This window comes from Apium graveolens, chromosome 7 (assembly GCF_009905375.1).
Source record: "Apium graveolens cultivar Ventura chromosome 7, ASM990537v1, whole genome shotgun sequence".
NCBI lineage: Eukaryota > Viridiplantae > Streptophyta > Magnoliopsida > Apiales > Apiaceae > Apium > Apium graveolens.
In genome coordinates, this window is record NC_133653.1 from 253,880,819 (window position 1) to 253,901,775 (window position 20,957).

At 34.8% G+C, this 20,957-nt stretch overlaps 2 protein-coding genes across 4 annotated transcripts; one reads left to right on the forward strand and one right to left on the reverse strand.

Moving 5' to 3' along the window:
- The first annotated feature begins 5,057 nt into the window (after nt 1–5,057).
- Nucleotides 5,058–13,518, forward strand: LOC141671079 (uncharacterized). Of its 3 annotated transcripts, none has more exons than XM_074477170.1 (10): nt 5,058–9,027; nt 9,154–9,307; nt 9,428–9,578; nt 9,691–9,820; nt 9,948–10,022; nt 10,896–10,986; nt 11,153–11,423; nt 11,536–11,578; nt 11,654–11,757; nt 12,847–13,518. In XM_074477170.1, exons 1-10 carry the CDS (start codon nt 5,187–5,189, stop codon nt 13,288–13,290), a joined length of 5,304 nt encoding a protein of 1,767 aa, XP_074333271.1. In that variant the 5' UTR covers nt 5,058–5,186; the 3' UTR covers nt 13,291–13,518. The 3 variants fall into 3 exon arrangements, with proteins under 3 accessions (XP_074333271.1, XP_074333273.1, XP_074333272.1); XM_074477172.1 differs by having other exon boundaries at nt 9,473–9,578; XM_074477171.1 differs by having other exon boundaries at nt 5,059–9,027; nt 9,691–9,787.
- Nucleotides 13,519–15,240: 1,722 nt separating this feature from the next.
- On the reverse strand, nt 15,241–16,335 carry LOC141674675 (F-box/kelch-repeat protein At3g06240-like). The gene has a single exon (XM_074481380.1). The coding sequence runs from the start codon at nt 16,333–16,335 to the stop codon at nt 15,241–15,243; it is 1,095 nt and encodes a 364-aa protein (XP_074337481.1).
- Nucleotides 16,336–20,957: the final 4,622 nt, after the last annotated feature.

Below are 20,957 nucleotides of genomic sequence, written 5' to 3' on the forward strand. Positions count from 1 at the left end.
AAATTATGATCACAACATTTTTTTGTCCCATATTTTTTTAAAATTTTTAAAATTATGCTATATAATTTTATCAAACCTTTCTAAATATATTATAATTCATTTTTCACTTTAGAATATATGTACAAAAAATATAAATTTGGATTTTGGTGCAGGGATATAAAAATTTGCTGTAATAACCTCAATTTTTGCAACTATTCAAAACCCTGATGAATAGTAAATTATGTTGATTGTAAAATATTATCAGACCACCCTATATAGGGATCCTTTTGTCGAAGTTCTGAGTTCGTATTAGTATTCTTTATGGAATATAAGTGTATGTAAAAGCCGCCAGGTTTCGAAAACGAATACTTTCATTTTTCCCGAGATTCCACCAGACACTGAAGGAATTGAATTATGTATTAATAATTAAAGGATTAATACCAAGGATTATAAAAAGGGATTAAAAGGGTAATAAAGGATATTAAAAAGGATTATAGAGCCCCTAACAATGAAACCACGGATACGTTCCTTCGAAACGATTAGCCAGAACGAACGATAAATGAGTCGTAAAACAATCAAACGACAAGTAATGCAAGAGAGATTAGTGCAAGAATTAAGGATAATGAACAAGCAATTAAGCAAGGATTAGCAGAAAAGATGCTTCCACCACCAAGCAATGACAAGTGGCAATGATGAAGTCACCAAGGTGATGTCATGCTTAATCACACTCCACTCACTTTGCTCTTCCAATTAACCACCCAAATATCTCACTTCAACTCCCATTTTCCACCACAAACATAATTAACAAAGAAAAACACTCCCCCCCTCCCAAGAATGTTGCTCTCAGCCCAAGCATAAACAAGGAAGAAGAAAAAAGAAAAACCTAGACTACACTCCACCATTTCCATCAAGGTTTATTTCTAAACCTTCCATATATCAAGATTAAGACTAGCTATGAGTTTAAGCATCAATCTCCATTCCTAGATAGCTTAAACAATTCATCAAAAAAGATGATGAATAGTGTTTTCAAGTTACTAACTTTGTTTTCTTTGTTTTTCCTTTAAGATCCAAACATTCCTAGGCTATCTCAAGGCTTCTTAAGGCTTCCTAGCTACTCTAATCACTCCAAGGAAGGTATAACACCTCCATACCCTAGCTTAACTTTGAGCTTTAGTTGAGTTTTAAGCATGTTAACTGATGGTTATAGTAGTTAGTATAATAAAAGCATGGCTGTTACATGATTGTATGGATGGTTAAGATTAAGTGGTGGATTGGATGATCCTTGTATGCTAATTGAGAAATGGATGGATTATGGAGAAGTTTTGACTTAAGAGGATGCCAGGAGTGAGTATCTTGATGGTTGATGATTTGTTGGTTGTATTGGTATAGATTAGAAATGGAAAAGCATGAAAATGTAGCCGTTATAATGCCCGATTTTCTTTAGGCCCAACTTACACTAGACAGTAGGTATACGAACCTCTCTTTCCAGACCCGACCACTGCCATGAATAGATAGATTACGTTACAAGCTTCATTTTGATATGTGGTTCGCTTAAATCCGATGTACGGTTTAGGAGAAACGACCGTTTTAACTAACGGCGTTTCGCGAACGTACCATTACCCCTCGCTTTACTTTGAAACCTTGGTTAAGGTCCTTAAATGACTAATTGGAGTATGAAACAATTATGTAAGACTAATTGTTCAGTTGGTACAGTATTCGCGAAGGAGTCGCCTTAAAAAGTTAAAAGGTTAATTTTATAAAAATGGTGGAGCCGAGGGTGCTCGAGCGACTTATGTGAATCGTTAAGCGCAAAAGCGAACGTTAGGGTCTAAATGGTTAAAGTCTAGTTTCTTAAGCGACCGTGGTTTAATTCCAACTTATATGTTGTTTATAGGTTACCAGACTCGTCCCAGGCCTTTTACCACCCCCAGCCGCTCAGGCAAGTTTTCTACCAATTATACTGTTGTTGTGATGTATATAATTGTTTGTGCATTATCTTGTGATAAGTGCATGGTTGTTATTAGCAAGTCTTGCGATATATTGGAGCATGTTGTTATGATATAAATATGCATGCCTGCTTCGTAATCTTGATATCTCGTTATCGATTCAAATGCTTATAAACTGCATAATACCTATGTTAGAGATAAGTAGCAGTTGCGTATACCCTTGGTATAGGGGACCCAAAGGTGAACTTATTTCTAAACCGGGAGTCGATGTTTCCGAGTATAATATATGTATATTTATATATATATATATAGTTTTCTATAACTATTAATCGAATAAGGTATATTCGATGGTTTTGAATAATAATCAAACTTATTTTCGATTATTCAAATAAGGATCGTACTTTCGTATAAGTATATCTTTTGTTATTTATTATTCGTTTTAAGTATGAGTATTGAAACTTCTACTTCAATTATTTTATAAAGATTATCCTTTATGGGAATATTATTTAAATAATAATATTCATATATTTTCTAATATATCGGGACTGATTTATTTTATTAAATCAGCATTACTCCAAACATTCTCAAAAATGTTTTCGAGTCTTCAAAATAATTTTAAAAGTTAGAGCGGATCCCAAAACTCGTTTTCAAATTTAAGATCTTCCTTTCGAAGGGTATTTAAATATTCGCTTAAAAATCTGAGGGATCCGGCTCTGTGGTGTATTTTATATTCGCAATGAGGTTGCTGTTTTGATAAAAGAATTTGATTATTTGCCCAACGTTCGGGAAGTAAGTCCATCTAATTGAGTCGGCATAAGCGACAGGCCGGGATACGATCTATCAAAGTGTAAGTGGTTGGGTGACAGTCCATCAACGCGTAAGAGGCCGGGTGGCGGTCCAGCACAAGGTCCTAATGCGGCCAGGGTGATGACCAGTGGGGGATTCATCCATCTACTAGGAGAAAAGGTTACTTATTGGTATCTTTGCCTGATCAGCAAGATATCAGGTTTATGCCAAAATTCTCTTCGTTCCAAATTCATTGGATATTACAACTTTGTTTATACTTTTCATGACAAAGGTTTTCAGGGAATGTGTGAGAGATATATATAGGTATATATATATAGGTATATATATATATAGGTATATATATATATATATATATCGGGACTTAATGAAGTATCTCGTAACTTCATTTCATTCAAATAATATTTCAAAGATTGAATCTATTCAAGTCTTATGTTGAAGTCCCATCTATGTGATGAACCTTGGAAAACTTATTATACTTTGAACAGTAATAGTTCAAGTAGTTTTCTAAAATGATATAAGTATAGTGAAGTAATTGGTAACTTCTTTTTACTTTAAACTTATATCCAGTAAGTAATTATCTTACATTTGATAAAGATTTCCAGTAAGTTATCTATTTAGATACTTGCATTATTGATTACACTATATATTATCTTGCGAGCTGTAATGCTCACTCTTGCTTCATTTTTTCATCACACAACAACAGTTAGGAAGGATGGTCAGACTCAAGCAGACCCAGCGCAAGAGCGTGGGAAGCGTCTCGCGTCTTCCCGTTGATATCATAGCTGCTATAGCTGCAGAGGTAGATCTATCTATAGGCCAGACATTCTACTTTTGGGAATCAATTATGTATAATTATAACTTGTGTTGGATAATGGCAACTAATTGTAAACTTATTAAGTAATCATTTTGGGTTGTAATAACTTTTAATTTGTGGATTCAAGGACTTGTACTTATTTCAATTTCATCTCTGAGACTATAACGTGTTGTGGTGTGTGTTATTATGGGGTCACAATATGAGGTTATTTATTTTAATTAAGTTAAGTGATATTTATGGAATGAAAGACCGTGACGACCCAGATTACCGACTCCAGATCTGGGGGTGTTACATTTGCTATAGTGAAAGACAAGTTATATTATAAAAAGGTGCACCCTTAAATTTGATTATTTATATGCTAGTTTTCAATATATATTTTGATGGTATCCGTAGCACGCTGAAACATAAAATACATAATTTTTTGACATTGGTTCTCCTAAAAATATATTAATAGAGAGTCCTGTTATATTTTAAAATATAACACTTAGAAAAATTTTGGGAACGAATTCAGATTAACTATTACTATTCAAATTAAAATTTCAAATCAACTTTTGACGCCTTAAGTAATCAAATTATGAAATATTTGGATCGTAGTTAGGTAAATTATATCTAAAACATCTAGGCATATTTTAAACTAATTATCTAACATGATCATTTTATACTAAATAAATCAATTATTTATAGTTTTTTTATTCACTTGATTATAAATATTTTTAGAAAATAAGTTGTTAACGACAAAATAAGCACTTTCTTTTGCTTAATATCTACAAATTTCGATATTGATCCAAAGAAATCATGTTTTTATCCATAGCATTCCAAGTTTTCAGTTTGACTGAAAATTCGATTCTACAAAAATTGAAAATTAAAATATTTTAAATTAATTTTCAAATTTATTTTGGAGAATGATATTCACCCTAATTCATTTAAATTTACTCGACCGTATTCGTATTAAATCATCTACATTAAGATTATATTAATAATAACGACTATTTTGAAGATTTGATCGAGATAAATATGACAATTTAAGCCACTACTAATGATAAATCTAATAATTTGCTAAACGACATTACAAAAAGTTACAAATAAACATCAACTGAAACATTAAAATTATCGTGCTTTATTCAAAAATGAGATAATTTGCTATAAAATCATATAATTATTACATATTATCGACAATTTCGAAGATACGATTCACACCACGACATAAAATACAAATATACCAGTATCAGGTTAACTTATACATATATTAATTACACAAGAATAAAATTTAGATATTTAATAATTTTAATATTTTCATTTGTTTACTTACTACTACATTATACTTGTATTTACTCTCTCATCTACAAAAAATTAAACTAGTAAAAAGAGAATAATAATATGATCACAATTTTACATAAAAAAGAATAAAAAATAGCATATTATTAGATTTTTTTTTAGTGAAAATAAATTTGCCCAAAAGTAAACAAAATCTAGGAATTCCCAAATCAAGAAAGTCAGCATAGGAGGCAAGGCAACCTTACAAAACTCAAAAAGCCCCCCATCACCCACATTATACCCCCCTTCAAAACAAACACATATACATACAAATCAAAAACCTATACATACAAATAATTCATATCACAAAATCAAGCTCAATCGCCATGGAATTCAACCTATTCGATCACAACAGGTTTGTTTCTCACCCGTCTAATCACCACCGTGATATTCACCGGCACAATTTTCCTCCGGCGCCGCCGTTTCACCTTCCTCCGGCGCCGCCGCCGTTGTATTCGTCTCTGCCGCTGGCTCCTCCACCTCCACCGCCTCCGCAGCATTCGAATTTCACTTTTATGAATGAATCGCCTAGGCTTTTGTCGGGTCGGGTTCCTGACCCGTACCCGATGACCCGACCCGAGAGAGTTGAGTATAATCCTTCAGGTAGTTATAATTGTGATTCTGATTATATTAATTCTGTTGGATTTGAATTTATTGATGGATATAGAGATGGTAATGTTAATGTTAATAAAAGTCAAATTCAACGGAGTTTATGGAATGATAGGAATGATGATGTGGCTAATTATCGTGATATTGGTTATAAGTTCGAGACTCGTGATTTAGAGTTTCGGAATGAGAATAGGGAGAATTTGAGTTACGAGTCGCGGTATGGGAATGTGTTGGAGAATGAGAGGTTCTTGAATGATAATAGAGAAAGTCGGAGGTCGGTGGATTGGGAGCGTGATGGTAGTGTTATGGATTTGATGAGACGTGCGCGAGATAGAGAGCGGGAACGAGAGCGTGAGAGAGAGCTAGAGAGGATTAGTATTAAGGAGAGGGAGGAGAGGGAGGAGAATTTTCATACTCCGAATAAAAAGAGTGTTTTGCTTAGGATAGGGAAGCCGAATGATGTGAGATATAGTCGGAGTTATGAAAAGAATTTGAGTGGTTCAAGGGGTAAAGGGAAAGCTAAAGAGAAAGAGAAAGGGAAAGACGGGGTTGTGTTTCCGAAATTTAGGATAGAGGACGAGAAAGAACGTAGTCCGGTTGATCTTGATGTTTCTTTCAAGTCTAATGGACTGGTAGCTAATGTGAGCCCTGGTAAGCGTTTTACACCTAAACGTAGGAAGGGGAGGAAAGGTAATGCATTTAATTCACCAAAAACAAAACTTGTCGAACATTCTGTTAGGTTAGCCAGTACAATACATGTAAGAGACAGTCCATCTAGATCCGAGAAGACCCCGGTGAAAGTAGAAGATAATACAGTGTTTGGTGCTTTAAGTGTTGCCAAAAGTTCAGCTGACACTAGTTCAGCAGAGACTCTGAAAAAAATTGAAAGTGTCATCGTTTCTGGTAGTGGAAGCGGAACAAAAGGTGCTGAGAGTAAGGGATTAAAGAGATGTGTACAGGATACGGTTTCAGATAAGAGTCATGAACAGAGTGGTTTTCGTGAATCTCCATCATACAAGAGTAGGAAAAAGAAGAAAGTTGCTTCGGTTCCTTTACATGCATCACATTTGGAATTGAAGAAAGAGAGTGAATTTTTCACTTTAGATAATTCAACACACGTACCCCTTTTACCCATCCAGGGTGTAATGCATATGAATAAAAAGATCAATTCCATTGTTATTAAACATGATGATATTGTTTCACTATCTTCTCCAAATGTTCTGAATGTTAACAAATTGGATGCAGTTCCTCAAACTATTGTGTCAGATATGGACAATGTTGCAAGTAAAGCTGAGAGTTCAATCTTACCTGATGTAACCACAAAGCGATCATTACATCTCTTGGATTCACTTTTCTCTCAGGAAAACAAACTTGACAAGGATACCAGCATTCCATGTGGGTCAGATAAAATGTATGTACCGGTTTTGGACAATGTTGGTACAGAATGCCAACATGAGTATAATCTTTCTGGCCTTGCTAGGGAGAAGGATCGTACCAAAGAGCCTTGTAAGAATGGAAAAGATATATCTCTGGAGAATGGGTTATGTAACGGCTCTTCAGCGGGTATCATGGCAGGGTGCAATCATTCCGAGCACGGTAAAGTTTCAGCATCTGAATTTGGTTTTAGAAGCACTGCAGTTTCCAATATTGACTTGATAGATGCAGGCGCTAAACAGTCTGTGTTAATTGAGAACAATATCTTGCTACCATCTAACATTCAGGAAGCATGCCTGGGTGCTGCTGATATCAGTATTGAATTGTCCAGAGCAGATGCCAACAAAGTTGAGTTCACAGAAGATAAACGCAGCTCTTACTGTGATCCTAGTTCCCCTTCAAGTTCCGAATGTGCTATTACTGTTATCGAAGGTGACAAAATCGTTTCATGTCCTGTAGGTGATATTAGAAGACAGATTTCTCTGACTGGGACCAATATACATGTGAATGCAGTAGTTGGTAATTGTCCAAATGCCGAGGTTCCCACATTTGAAAATCAGGAAGTTTGTTCTGGAATGGTCTATCCTAATGTGAAGAGAAAGAGGTACACTGAACAAATTCAGTCAGATCTGTCTGGTGCAAGGACATGTGACAAACATTTGAAGGTAAATGAAGACAATGTAATAAGTTGCTCCTTGAAGGAAGTCCTGGTAAAGAATGAGGTCAGTTCATGTGCTGGAAATTTACATGCTGCTTCTCAAAATTTTGAAGACGGGGACATCTGTGCGCAACCAAATGAAATATCCCTTGAGGTTGGGGTAGTTAGAACTGGAACTAATGTTGATCCAGACGGAGCTTGTCCTTTCAAGAAAATTAAAGTCTTTCATAATGATGATGGGAAAACTGCGTCTGGAGGTGCTTCTGTGTTGATACCCAACATATCTTTAAATAACTTCAAAGAAGAAAAGAAAGAATTGGTAAATGATAAATTAATCAACTCCAATAATGCATCCGTGCCATCTCAGGATACCCATACTATAGTTGAAGCTTTGAAGCCCAGTAAGGGGGATTTGACATTGACAAGAAAGAAACCGACTTCAGCAGTCCCTAGAGTTTTCACAAGTCCATCGTCCTTGAATTTAAGCAACTCAAAGAGGGCAACCCCTTTAAACCACAATGCAAAGTCCCGATCGTGGCATCGACCTGGTACGTTGATCGCATCCATGCAGCCAGTGAATAAGACTTTTTCACCCCCTGTTTCTGCATCAAGAATATCACCAAAAAAAGCTGGAAAAGTTCAGGGATCTTCTTATATTCGTAAAGGTAATAGTCTTGTTAGAAAACCTAGTACAGTTTCAGCAATTCCTTACGGTTCCCCTGCTTGTACTGTGTATCAGTTGAATTCTTCCGGCAAAGATGACATAAGGAAGAGTTCATGGTCAGGAAATAAGACTGGTATTAATGGTTCAGCTAGTTGGTTGAGAACAAGGGATGGAGATGAGAACTGTAAGAGTTCAAGGCCTGATAGCATGGAGGTAATTGCCAATTCAGCAAGTCACTTGATAACTGGAGGCTTGGTTGCCACTTCTGAGGGGACTAAAATACCACCACTGCCTCAAATAAACAAATTAAAGGACACTACATCTATCCATGCAGGAGATTGTACACCTTCGCCTCTGGAAAATTCCCCATCAGATAGTTGTCCTGAAGCCTCGTTGACTCCTCTACAACAAACCCCAAACGTTGACATCCCAAATATTTTGGAGGATGATCCGAAGCTTTCTGGAACATCTGAACATGGTACTGGCCTGAACAGTGATTTGGAAAATGAAAGGGTACTAGATAAAGGGAAATCAGGGGAAAGAATTACATATGTAAAACGAAAATCAAATCAGTTGATTGCTACTAGAAATGTTAACGATATTTCTAATCAGGATGCAGATAAGTTGCAAGTCTTACCATCTGATAGCTATTATAAGAGGAGAAAAAATCAACTCATTAGAGCTTCAACAGAAAATCATAATATGCGAAGAGAAGTTCCTGCTAGCACTGTAAACTCAGAGCGGAAAAGGATTTCCAGTAATACTTCAGGCGGAAGTTTGAGCAAGCGACACTTCAATAAAGGTGTGTTTTCAAAATTACATTGTCGATAGGTTTTTTCCTCATTTGTACTGCCTCCCTCCCCCATCGTAGTTCTAGTAATATCCACAGCTTTTTCAATAATGTATAAACTGATTAAATTGTGTCCAGTGTGGAGATTGGGAAAAACACATTCACCAAAGAAAGTCGGTAGTTCACTGCGCGAAAAATCTGTCTTGTTCCCATGGAAGAGAACAGTGTGTTGGCAGAATTCAATCCATAATACACCTTATACTTCTACTAACAATTCTCTAACTTCCATCAGGTATGTCTCGTTGATGTATTCTTTTTTCTTTAACAAGTTTGTGCAGAGCTAATAGATCATGATATATCTGTTGCTCCACAAAATACTGGAGGGTAAGCTTGCTTTTGTCCCCTCTTCCAGTCAAAAACTTCTTTTCTCAAGAAAGAGAGACACTATATATACTAGGTCAAGACGTGGCTTTTCGCTTCGGATATCCAAGTTATTGAGTGTTGGTGGGTCCAGCCTGAAGTGGTCGAAGTCAATTGAAAAAAACTCAAAAAGAGCGAATGAGGTTTGTCAGCAGATATACTGACATGTTTCTTTCTTGGTCTTTGGTTTCTGATCGTTAAGTGCAAGCCGGAAAATTTGGCTTTATTCTCAATTAAGTGGCCATACATTTACAGGAGGCTACACTGGCGGTTGCAGCAGTGCAGAAGAAGAAAAGAGATCAGAAGAACGCTCGTGTTGTTCCAGGGACAAAGAGCAGGAATAAATTTTCTCGTAAGTTAGTTAATAGTATGAAGCTGCACCCAGGTAGGTTAATGGAGAATCCTGGCGTGGCAGCCAAAAAGTTTCTGTCTCTGCAAAATTTTAATTTACTTATTTTTTAGTACACATCCTCCTGGTGTTATGTTTCAAGATTTTGTTTCTAATTTTGCAGGAGAAAGAATATTTAGGATTGGCTCTCTTCGTTATAAAATGGACCCTACAAGAAGAACTCTTCAAAGGATTTCAGGTGTCTATATTATTAATGTGTTTTGTCACGTGTTTGTGAAGTAGTAGCATTGGAAAGAACAGCTATTATTCTTTGGAATTTCATGATTTGAAATTTAAAAGAGATACCAGCACACTTTTTTTTTAATTTTTGCTAATTAGTACTAGCACACTTTCACTCTTACTTGCATAAGATTTCATTTAATGTTTGTTATTTTAATTTTTCTTTAGGCATATAAAACTATTTATGAAGTTTTTTTTATTAATACACAACTTGTAAAACTGTTTTGAATAGATACAACACGATATCTGCAAAAACACGTATTTGTTGTCATTTTAAACACAAGGTTTTGAAAAGTTTTTTTTAAAAAAATATGAGTTTGCAACCCAATGCAACTAAACATAAAAAAATTTCAATCAGAATCAACCAAATGCAATTGCAACTCCTTTTTTAGGAAAATATAAAAAAGGTCGATCCTGCATTTAGTTGCAGTCTGTATTTTGCAAATATTATCAGGGGAGTATCAGAGTTGCAAAACAAGTTTTAGAAATGTAGCATGTATACATATATTTTATATATTTTATATGTACTTACATGGATCCTGTGAATTTTCAGTAAGTGAAGTAGTGTGTATGTGAATGCTCAGTATTGCAAAATATTACTATGAACAGATATGATTTCTTCCAAACATACTCTTTGACTAGTTCTGTTTGTAGCACAAATTTTGTTGGTATATTAAGTATGTTTATTATGTGTATACAGTATACCTGTGTAAATGGTAAATGCACTCAAATACACGACATATAGCTCATATGATTTAAATTTTCTTGGCATAATAAGTGTTTTTTTCTTAATCTGCAATTGGGCCGTTACTTTCGTCTGTGTAATTTGCAGACGTCGAAGCATCATGCTCGCCCACTTCCAACTCTGAAAAGAATGTGAAGAAGTCCTATGTACCACGAAGATTAGTAATTGGCAATGACGAGTAAGTGTACTTGGGACCTTGTATTTCTTTTCTGTTTTTTAAATCATCAATTCTGAAATGAGGTACTGTCTACAAGTTTAAAAAATAGATATGTAAAAGAACAAGCCTTGCTAACAGTCCGTTATTTGGCGTTAAAGGTTAAATATATATATTCATCGACTTGCAGATATGTGCGGATCGGAAATGGTAACCAACTGATTAGAGATCCAAAGAAACGAACTCGAGCCTTGGCAAGTGAGAAAGTTCGTTGGAGTTTGCATACTGCCAGGTTGAGACTGGCAAGAAAGAGCAAGTATTGTCAATTTTTTACTAGGTTTGGGAAGTGTAACAAGGATGATGGGAAATGTCCGTATATCCACGACCATTCCAAAATTGCTGTCTGCACAAAATATTTAAGTGGATCATGCACCAGTTTGAACTGCAAATTGACCCATAAGGTGTAATGGCTTTTTAATCAATGCTTTTTGGTTTGTATGCCACTATGTAATGCTGGCAGTGTCTTTTTTGCTTGATATTTTACATTTCAACTTGATTGTGTTTCTCATGCAGGTTATACCTGAAAGGATGCAGGATTGTTCTTATTATCAGCAGGGTGGGTTTTGTGATTTACGTTTTTTGAATTTGATCTAATAAACAAAGATTTCAGACCCGTGTTTTCTCTTGTCAGGGTCATGTTCCAACCATTCTTGTCCTTACAGACATGTGAATGTAAATGCAAATGCTTCCATTTGTGAAGGTTTTCTGAAGGGATATTGTGATGATGGCAATGAGGTACTAGTGGAACCTGGTTTGGAAGTTCTCTTTTATCTAACTTTGTTTACACCGCATTTGATAAGCAGGAGAAGGGAAGGGTAAGAAGTTAAAGTGGAGCCGGTCCCTCCGTGTCCTGGCTGACATAACTTTTTACTCCTCAAGTGGACAAGATAGAGGAAGAAACAACTTTACATTGAAGTCTTTACTGATATGCATGTGCTCATTTTATCTTGTTGAATATTGATATTTAGATCCAACTTTCCACAAAAAAGTTTAGACTTCCCCTAGGATATTGATTAGAAAATGATTAGACAGGTCAAACCTTTCATGTGCTGTTCATGTCTAGTTACCCCCTTCTACCCTTTATTTCCCCACAGTGAAGGACCTCTTTTTCCAGGGTAACTTCGTGTCACTGACATCTCCCCCTTCTAGGAAAAGGAACACTAATTATTAACCAAAAAATATGGATTTGCAATATGAAGTCATGACCACTCGCTTGCAAATTCCCTTCCCACTTCCCACCCCAAAAAGCTATTCCCAATTAATATGCATATTTATTCCCCTCTGCTTTAACTATTTGTGTTATACTTCTACTGGTGGCTTAGAATTTTTCTAGATAGCTAGCACATTTCCGATGCTTCATTTGAGGTTTTTATTTAATTTTATTTGAATATGAAATAATTCTAATTGCTGCAAGTGGCTGGTTGTTTAAAAATTATTCTACCTGTTCTCTTGCATGCTTAATCTTTCTTTAAGTTATTACCTATTAGTGTTAAGGCTCCACTTCTATCTGTATTATTACCCATTTACAGATTTCTTGTATGCATATCCCTCTCTTCTTTTGAAGTTACTTTTAAAATGCCTCAGTGCCTTAGTAGGTTTTCTTGTGCAATATGCTGTCCATCTCTAATTAATTTGATATTGATTTTTGTTCCTCTGCCTCAATGCATTTTAAATTTTAGTAGACCTGTTCCCTAGCATGTTTCATCTTCAATTCATCAGCTATATGTAATTGATTTTCCTTATCTATATGTCTCCGTACAAATCACATTGGCACAACTCACTAACCTAAAATTGGTGAAACATATTATATTTGTAAACTTGCAGTGTCGAAAGAAGCATACCTATGTTTGCCCCAAATATGAAGAAACAGGAATCTGTCCCCAAGGTTCGAAATGCAAGCTTCATCACCCCAAAAAACGAAGCAAGGGATTAAAAAGGAAATTGTCAAGGGGAAAGAAGAATGCCCATGGAAGGTATTTTGGCTCTAGATCTTTTGATACCATTGGGTCTATAACAGCAGGCTCCGAGAAGCTTCATTTAAAGAACAGTGATGATATTTTCAACCTAGAAGGGAAGTTCACTGATTACATTAGTTTAGATATTAGTGACGAGGAAGCTGGAGAGACTGTTGACCCTTTAATGGAGCAAATAACCATGTGTGCATCAGATGTACAAGTTGCTGATCTTGATGAGCAGATCAAACCTGTTGGTGTAATGCACAGACTTCCAACTGCAGATCCTTCTCTGATCATCGATAGCTTAGGTTAGAGACATGCAAGTTACATGTTAGAGTAGTCTGTTAGGTAACTAGTTTAGGTGTTATACGTCTGCATATTGCAGATCTTTTTGTTGTGTTTCAGGCTCTTTTCTTTGTATTGTAGATCAATGTTACAGGAAGAAAGAATACAAAGTGTACCATGAAACATTTTGTACAATATTTAATATACATTAGTTTAGGTGTTATACATGTCATATTGCAAATCATTTTTTTGTGCATTTCTTTAGGCCTTCACTGTTCACACAAACAATCAGCAACGACGATAAAGCAGTTGACTGGTTTTCAAAAGTGACAGAAAACTTCACTGTCATGTGCGACCTCCAGGAAAAGATTTCAATGTTTTTGGATTAACATGTTGGGGCATCTCCAACTACATTATTTTTAGGGGTCCATTGAAATAATTTATGGCAATGATTCTCTAAATTGTAAAAATGGAAAAGGCGTGGTGCTTTAATGTTAATCTCTGTGTTGGTTAGCTATTCAAAATTATTGTTGTATTATTTTTGTTCAAATTTGCATATTAACTACATATTTTCAATAACATCATTTCTTCATTAATTGTCAAGAAGTTAAATAAAAACGCAAAACACACTTTTTCTCAAAATATAATTTTGCGAAGGTTGGCTCAGTAGGGATGGCTATCCTCTTGGTCAGGTTTGAGATATCCTCTTGGTCAGGTTGAATCTCACCGGAGGAGAATTTATGATTATGTTTCCTGAGCTAAGAGGATGTCCTTAAATGCGGTTTACCTTGCGCACCGAAGCGTAGTGACCGCGGGTTATCTACAATAAAAATAATAAAAAAAAGACATCGGAGAGGATACTGTCTAGCTGATTTAGAAAAGCTATTTACCAATTTGTAAAATTATAGATAAGGGTTCACTAGCATCGGAGAGGACCAATTTCGTTTATTTGGATAGCCATGTCAGATATAGATAACGGGTGAGTGTGTTTGAAGATGCTCTTAAACAGGAAAAAAAACCCTCTCCAGGTAATCCCCTGAAGTGTAAAAGAGCATGGCAGTACATGTACTCCATAATGGCCCCTCCATCAAATCAAATGTTGCATTTTAGGCATACGATTTGGGATTCTACACCTTTTCCAAATATTTTTTAACTCTCAGAGCTGCGGAAATATCACACAAAGGTTTAATAGAAAGCGGAGACAGATAAACCTGAGACAGATAAACCTTTACTGTCAACCTATACAGACAACTTCACACCTCGTCAGATACTGGCATAGTTGCATTGCAGTTAACTTGTCACAACACAACACCTGTTTGTGAGGTAACAAGGACCTCAAAATTTAATGCAGCTACTTAAATAGTTGGTTTATACATGGAAGAATATATATGTGGACTGAAAACAAAAATGATCAATATGAATGCAAACAAGTTATTTGCACATTAGAATAGAGATTTGTCAAGTTTTTTTTAAAAAAAAAATAATAGAACTTCATAAAAGCATAGTGAGTACAATCCAAGTACTACAAACAACAATATTTGAAAACCCTCGTATCTTTCTCAATGAAACTAATCTAAAGTCTAAACAATCTGCATATAGACATAAATTTAACACACACACGTTAACAATAAATAAGCATGAAAAGGCAAAATGTAACATTATAACAGGAAAACACAGATGCGGAAGTTGTTTCAATTATCAATAACGATAATAAGCTAGATAACATAACACATCATAAGTGAAACCAAGCAAACTAACAACAGACAGTGAAGGAACTTCTAAAAACAAAACCAGAATCCACAAAAATTCAACAGTCTTTTGCCTCATCTTGTCCTTTTCAGCATTAGTAATCCACATTCACTAGCAACCCTTATCTCTCATTAGCAATCAGATGTTGACACGTCCTCTGTGAAGATCCACTTCTGATGCACAAATAATATCGCCCACATGGAATCATAGAATGATGAGTTCAGAACCTCTAGCAAGTCACAGAAACATTTTTTTCAATCATGGACGATTTTTTATCAAGCCAAAGGAGAGTCTCCACAAATGGAAATATAGAAAGAAGTGGTTTAGAACCCTCATTGTAATGGGAATCTGAAGTTAAACGATCATACGAACGAACGAAATCATATGGTTCATGAGTCTCAAGATCATATGAAATCAAATTGTTTGATTTTGCCAAAATTGGTTCATTATTGTTCCTTATACCCAAGACATCAGCCCAAATATTTTCACTTAAACTAACACTCATTTTTTTCTCCCAGGAAAACTTATCTATCAAATCACCATTCAATATCCACATATCCAACTGATGAGATTCATTGTTCTCAACATAGTATGCAATAGATTGACCAAATGGATGAAAAGTAGGACGTAAAAGCTGACGTTCCCCAAGTCCAAAACAATGAGGCACTGGGAGTTCTCGCAGTATTTTTGTCTTCGTATCAAAGTACATAACTACTTGACGTAGCTCTTCGTAAATATCCCCTATCCAAAATGCAATACCATTAACAAATACAGATCGATCAGTAGATAGTGCAGGTATTTCAACATCGTCCTCAGCTATTGTTTTCCAAGAACCAGCGTTTAGACTATAAACACCAATCACAACTGTGTTCGAATCAGTCACATCAGGTTCAAGTGAGTCAGGTCCAGAACTCACATACTCAAGTTTAACTATATGTACAACAACATAATCATTAACTTCCGGTCTAAACCCAAAAGCTAAAGCCGTCCACTCAATCTCCTTGGCAGTAAACACTGAAAGAGGTGAAACCTGAATCATTTTATAAATCCCAACAACAGGATTCCAGAGATATATATTGGGAACATAATCAGGTGCTCTAAACAACATTGAAGACATACAAACTAAGCCATTCGACAAAGCATACCATTCGTGAATATTAAAGTCAAGTGGATAATCAAATGTGCAATATTCTTCACATTGTGCATCATCATAGCGTAATGTAATTTCATGGGTACTTGTAAAAGTTTTATCATGGACAAATAGGTACTTAGCATTATCATGGGTTGTAATAGTTTGATGATTAAAGTGGAGAGTGACAAACATAGGAGTTTTTATGAGATGATACCATGATTTTTGAACGCAGCCGCAACGTAAGATATATTTAACGGGGAGTCTTTTGAAAATTTCCGACAAGATTTCCTCGGGGAAGTGGTAGGAGGGCATGCTCCTGTGCTTTGAGAAGCTCATACTTGCTCAATTTGATTGGAGAATGGTGGCTGCGACAACTAGGGTTTCCTTTGGATGGACTGAAGTCTTGCCCTTTTGGGTCTGATACAGAGCCCACAGGTGTTGTTTGGAAGACCAAAATGTCATTTTTTAGCGTTAAATGGTCCAAAATGTCATTTTTTAGCGTTATGGACCAAAATGTCACCTCAGTACTTCGTCTTCTGTTTTGTATTTTTAATGCAAAACGGAACTTAGTGTTCCATTTTGGTACTTTATTTTATTTTTTTAATTTTTTTATAATGTGCAAAACGGAGGTTGAAGTAGCGTTTTGACTCAAAACGGTACATCATATAGCGTTTTGTACCAAAACGGCACTTTATCTTCCGTTTTACGCATAAAAAAAAATTTAAAATGCCAAAATGTTATACGAAGTTCCGTTTTAGGTGATTTGCATAAACGGTACACGATGTACCGTTTTGAAGTGATATTTAGGGCCATTGTTAACCCCCATGTGACATTTAGGGCCACCACCCTGTTTTTTGTGTTTCTAAAAAATAAATGGGTTTAATTAGAATGATTAATCGGGTTATTTATATAATTATTATTATATATAATTAATTATACATAAATATATCTAAAATATATAATATTATTAAAATTAATATAGTTTCTAATTAGATAATTACTTTTCACATGTGAAGAACAACTCTAACAACATTACTTACAAGTGTATCATATTAATATTTTATTATTATATTTAAATTTTAGTTATGCATTTAAAATGAAGGCGAGAAAAATATAATTTTTTATTATTAAAATCAAGATAAGAAATCAGGGGTTTCTTATAAATAAGTTGGAGCTCTATTTTATACAAAATACTTAAATTTTAGTATATCAAATGTATAAGAGCAACTTGGAGTTCCTTGCTCCTATCCTAAAAATATATTATTAAATGGGCTCCTCGTAACTTAAGATAAAAATTTGTCTTCTCACTCCAACAATCCCCTCAAATTTATGTCCATTTATTTTTTAAACTATATTTTAAACATAAATATTTCACATAAACAGGGTGCTTATGACTCCATTTATTTTTATTAAATAAATATTAGTCTGAATATTAATTCGAGTACTTATAACTCCGCTTATTTTATTTAATGAATATTAGTCTGAATATTTATTCGAGAATTTATGACTCCGCTTATTTTATTAAATAATATTCTTTATTTTTTTAAAGAATAATATTTCAATATTCGCCAAATATCCGGAAAATGATTGATACTGTCAAATCATTCTTACTTTAAATATTTTCAGAGATTATTTTCAAACTTTATCAAAACTATTTTTGAAAGTTAGAGCGGATCCCAAAACTCTTTTTCAAATTTAAGATCTTCTTTTCGAAGGGGATTTAAATACTCGCTCAAAAATCTGAGGGATCCGGAAATAAAAGTTTATGTATTTTTTGTCACGGAAACTTTTTTATTCTTTTCTTCCTAAATAACTTTTGTATAAAATTTATTTTCAAAATTATGATAAAGAAAAATCATATTGATATAAAATTAAGAAAAGATGTATATATTAATAAAAAATGAAGGAGAGAAAAGAGAATTCTAAAATTTTATGAGGAAATAGTGGCTCTTAAAAATTTGAGAATAACTTAGGAGTTTTTGAAGTTAATTTTCAGTATATTCTCTGTAAATTTTGACTCACGAAGTGATTTAGGAGCCTGTTAGAGTTCTGTAACATATTAGACTTACTCTTATTGTCCGGTAACAAGATCCTCAAAATCTCGAAGCAGCTACTTGGAAGCTTGCAAAATGCAGAGATGAGATTTCACGTCTACTACTGTTGTACATTTATCGGATAAAATCAGAAAAATAATCAAATCGAAGGATAAAAAAATAGCTAGTAAAAACAAGGAAGAGCACGTGGATTGAAAATATAAAGGTTCAGTATGAACGAAATAACTTATTTCCATATCCACTGAATGATTACCAAGTTTAGTCTTTAAATAATAATAATAATAATAATAATAAATAATAATAATAATAATAATAATAATAATAATAATCAGTGGCTTTATGAGTATTTAGAAAGGAAATTCTTCTATTTGTACAAACACAACTCCGACAAATATATCAGAACCCTGTAAAAATATCCCGGCTTGAGAAGTTCAGACTAAAATTCAGAAAAAAATTGAAGGCTGTTATAAAATACTGATTATAGTAATAAAAGAGCTGCTAAAGAACTACTATATTTAACCGGAGAGAGAGCAATATGAGAAGCAGAAGGAGCAGAGAAAAAATCGCTCGGTGCATTTTTCATTCACTGATTCAAGCTATATTTATAGCAAGTGAAAGGAGACATGTAATTAATTCAAATTATAAAAATTCTACACCTAAGTTTAGCCTTACTATTACATGTTTGACCATGTGACAATCAATTCACAACACTCCCCTTTGATTGTCATTGTGGTATGGATCATAGACTGCCTCGTTAAAACCTTGTCAAAGAAAAACCCAGTGGGATAAAAACTTTAACGAAGGAAAAAGAGTACAATCTCCCCTTGGAAAAACTAATCATTCGCTGAATTTTGTTGAAACAAATTCTTGAGTCGGCGCATTCCAATGTTATGTCGTAACTTCCCAAATGTTGAATTCGGTAATGATTTCGTGAATAAATCAGCAAGGTTGTCACATGACCGAATTTGTTGTACATCAATTTCACCATTCTTTTGAAGCTCATGAGTGTAGAAGAATTTTGGTGAAATGTGCTTCGTCCCGTCCCATTTGATATATCCTTCCTTGAGTTGATCAATGCATGTAGTGTTGTCCTCAAATATGACAGTAGGAATTCTTGTGATGTCTGGCAATCCACATGATTCTTGAATATTCTTGATGATAGACCGCAACCAAATACATTCTCTACTGGCTTCATGAATTGCAATGAGTTATGAGTGATTTGTTGAGGTTGCCACTGTAGTTTGCTTCGTGGATTTTCAGGAAATGGCTGCACCGCAATATGTAAATACATATCCAGTTTGTGATTTGCCAAAATGAGGATCTGACAAGTATCCAGCGTTTGCATATCCGATCAACTGAGATGTTGAGTTTTTCGGGAAGAATAATCCAAAGTCTGTTGTTCCCCGAAGATAACGGAATATATGTTTAATCTCATTCCAATGTCTGTCCATCGGAGCAGAGCTAAATCTAGCCAATAAATTCACAACAAATGCAATATATGGCCTTGTATTATTTGCAAGATACATAAGTGCACCTAGATATGGGATTTCAGGACCAAGAACCTCTTCATCATCTTCTCGTGGTCGAAATGGATCTTTATCAGGCTCTAAAGATCTAACCACCATTGGAGTAGTCAATGGATGAGATTTATCCATGTAAAATCTGTTCAAAACCTTTTCTGTATATGTAGATTGGTGGAGGAAAATTCCCGATGACAAGTGCTCGACTTGTATACCAAGACAATATTTTGTCCTTCCAAGATCTTTCATTTCAAACTCTGTCTTTAGGTATATGACAGCTTCATCAACCTCTGTAGCTGTTCCTACAAGGTTTAAATCATCCACATATACAGCAATAATCACAAAACCAGATTGTGATTTTTTGATAAAAACACATGAAGAAATTTGGTTACTAATATACCCATTCTTTTGTAAATAAAAACTAAGTCTGTTATACCACATACGACCAGATTGTTTAAGTCCATACAATGATCGCTGAAGTTTAATGGAGTATTTATGACGAGGTTTCTTGAACTCATCCATTTTTAACCCTTCTGGGATTTTCATAAAAAATTCACTATCAAGTGAACCATATAGGTATGCAATAACGACGTCCGTAAGACGTGTTTCCAATTTTTCTTTAGATGTCATACCTAATATAAAACAAAAAGTAATTCCATCCATCACTGGCGAGTATGTCTCTTGATAATCAATGCCAAACCTTTGAGAAAACCCCTGTGCTACAAGTCGGGCTTTATATCTGATAATTTCATTCTTTTCATTTTGTTTTCTTATGAATACTCATTTATTTCCAACAGGGCTCACACTGATTGGTGTTTGGACAACAGGTCCAAATACTTCTCTTTTACGCAATGAATTTAATTCTATTTGGATTGCGTCTTTCCATTTTGGCCAGTCTTTTCTTCGACGACATTCATCCACACTTTGTGGTTCAGGATCAGAATTTATGTCTACATCCAATGCTGCGGAATACACAAATACATCATCGATTATGGCTTTACTTCGATCCCATAATTTCATATCATGCACATAATTTATTGAAATTTCATGATTGTTTAATCCCGTATCTTCGGGGACTGGAATCTCTTCAGGAGATAATACCACTTTAGGGGTATTTGTTTCTTCTGGAGCATGTGCTACTTCAGGGGCAATTTTCTTTATTTTTCTTTTTCGTGGTGCAACATCTTTTGCACCGACTGGTCTACCACGCTTCAGGCGTGGCTTTGATTCTGTAACCAAT

What these genes read in the sequence shown, in the direction of transcription:
- LOC141671079 (XM_074477170.1), top strand. Translation starts at nt 5,187, where the DNA reads ATGGAATTCAACCTATTCGATCACAACAGGTTTGTTTCTCACCCGTCT. An exon ending in TTAGTAATTGGCAATGACGA is followed by an intron (nt 10,987 to 11,152) that starts GTAAGTGTACTT and finishes ATCGACTTGCAG; the next exon opens with ATATGTGCGGATCGGAAATG. An exon ending in TTGTTCTTATTATCAGCAGG is followed by an intron (nt 11,579 to 11,653) that starts GTGGGTTTTGTG and finishes TTCTCTTGTCAG; the next exon opens with GGTCATGTTCCAACCATTCT.
- LOC141674675 (XM_074481380.1), bottom strand. Translation starts at nt 16,335, where the DNA reads ATGTTTGTCACTCTCCACTTTAATCATCAAACTATTACAACCCATGAT.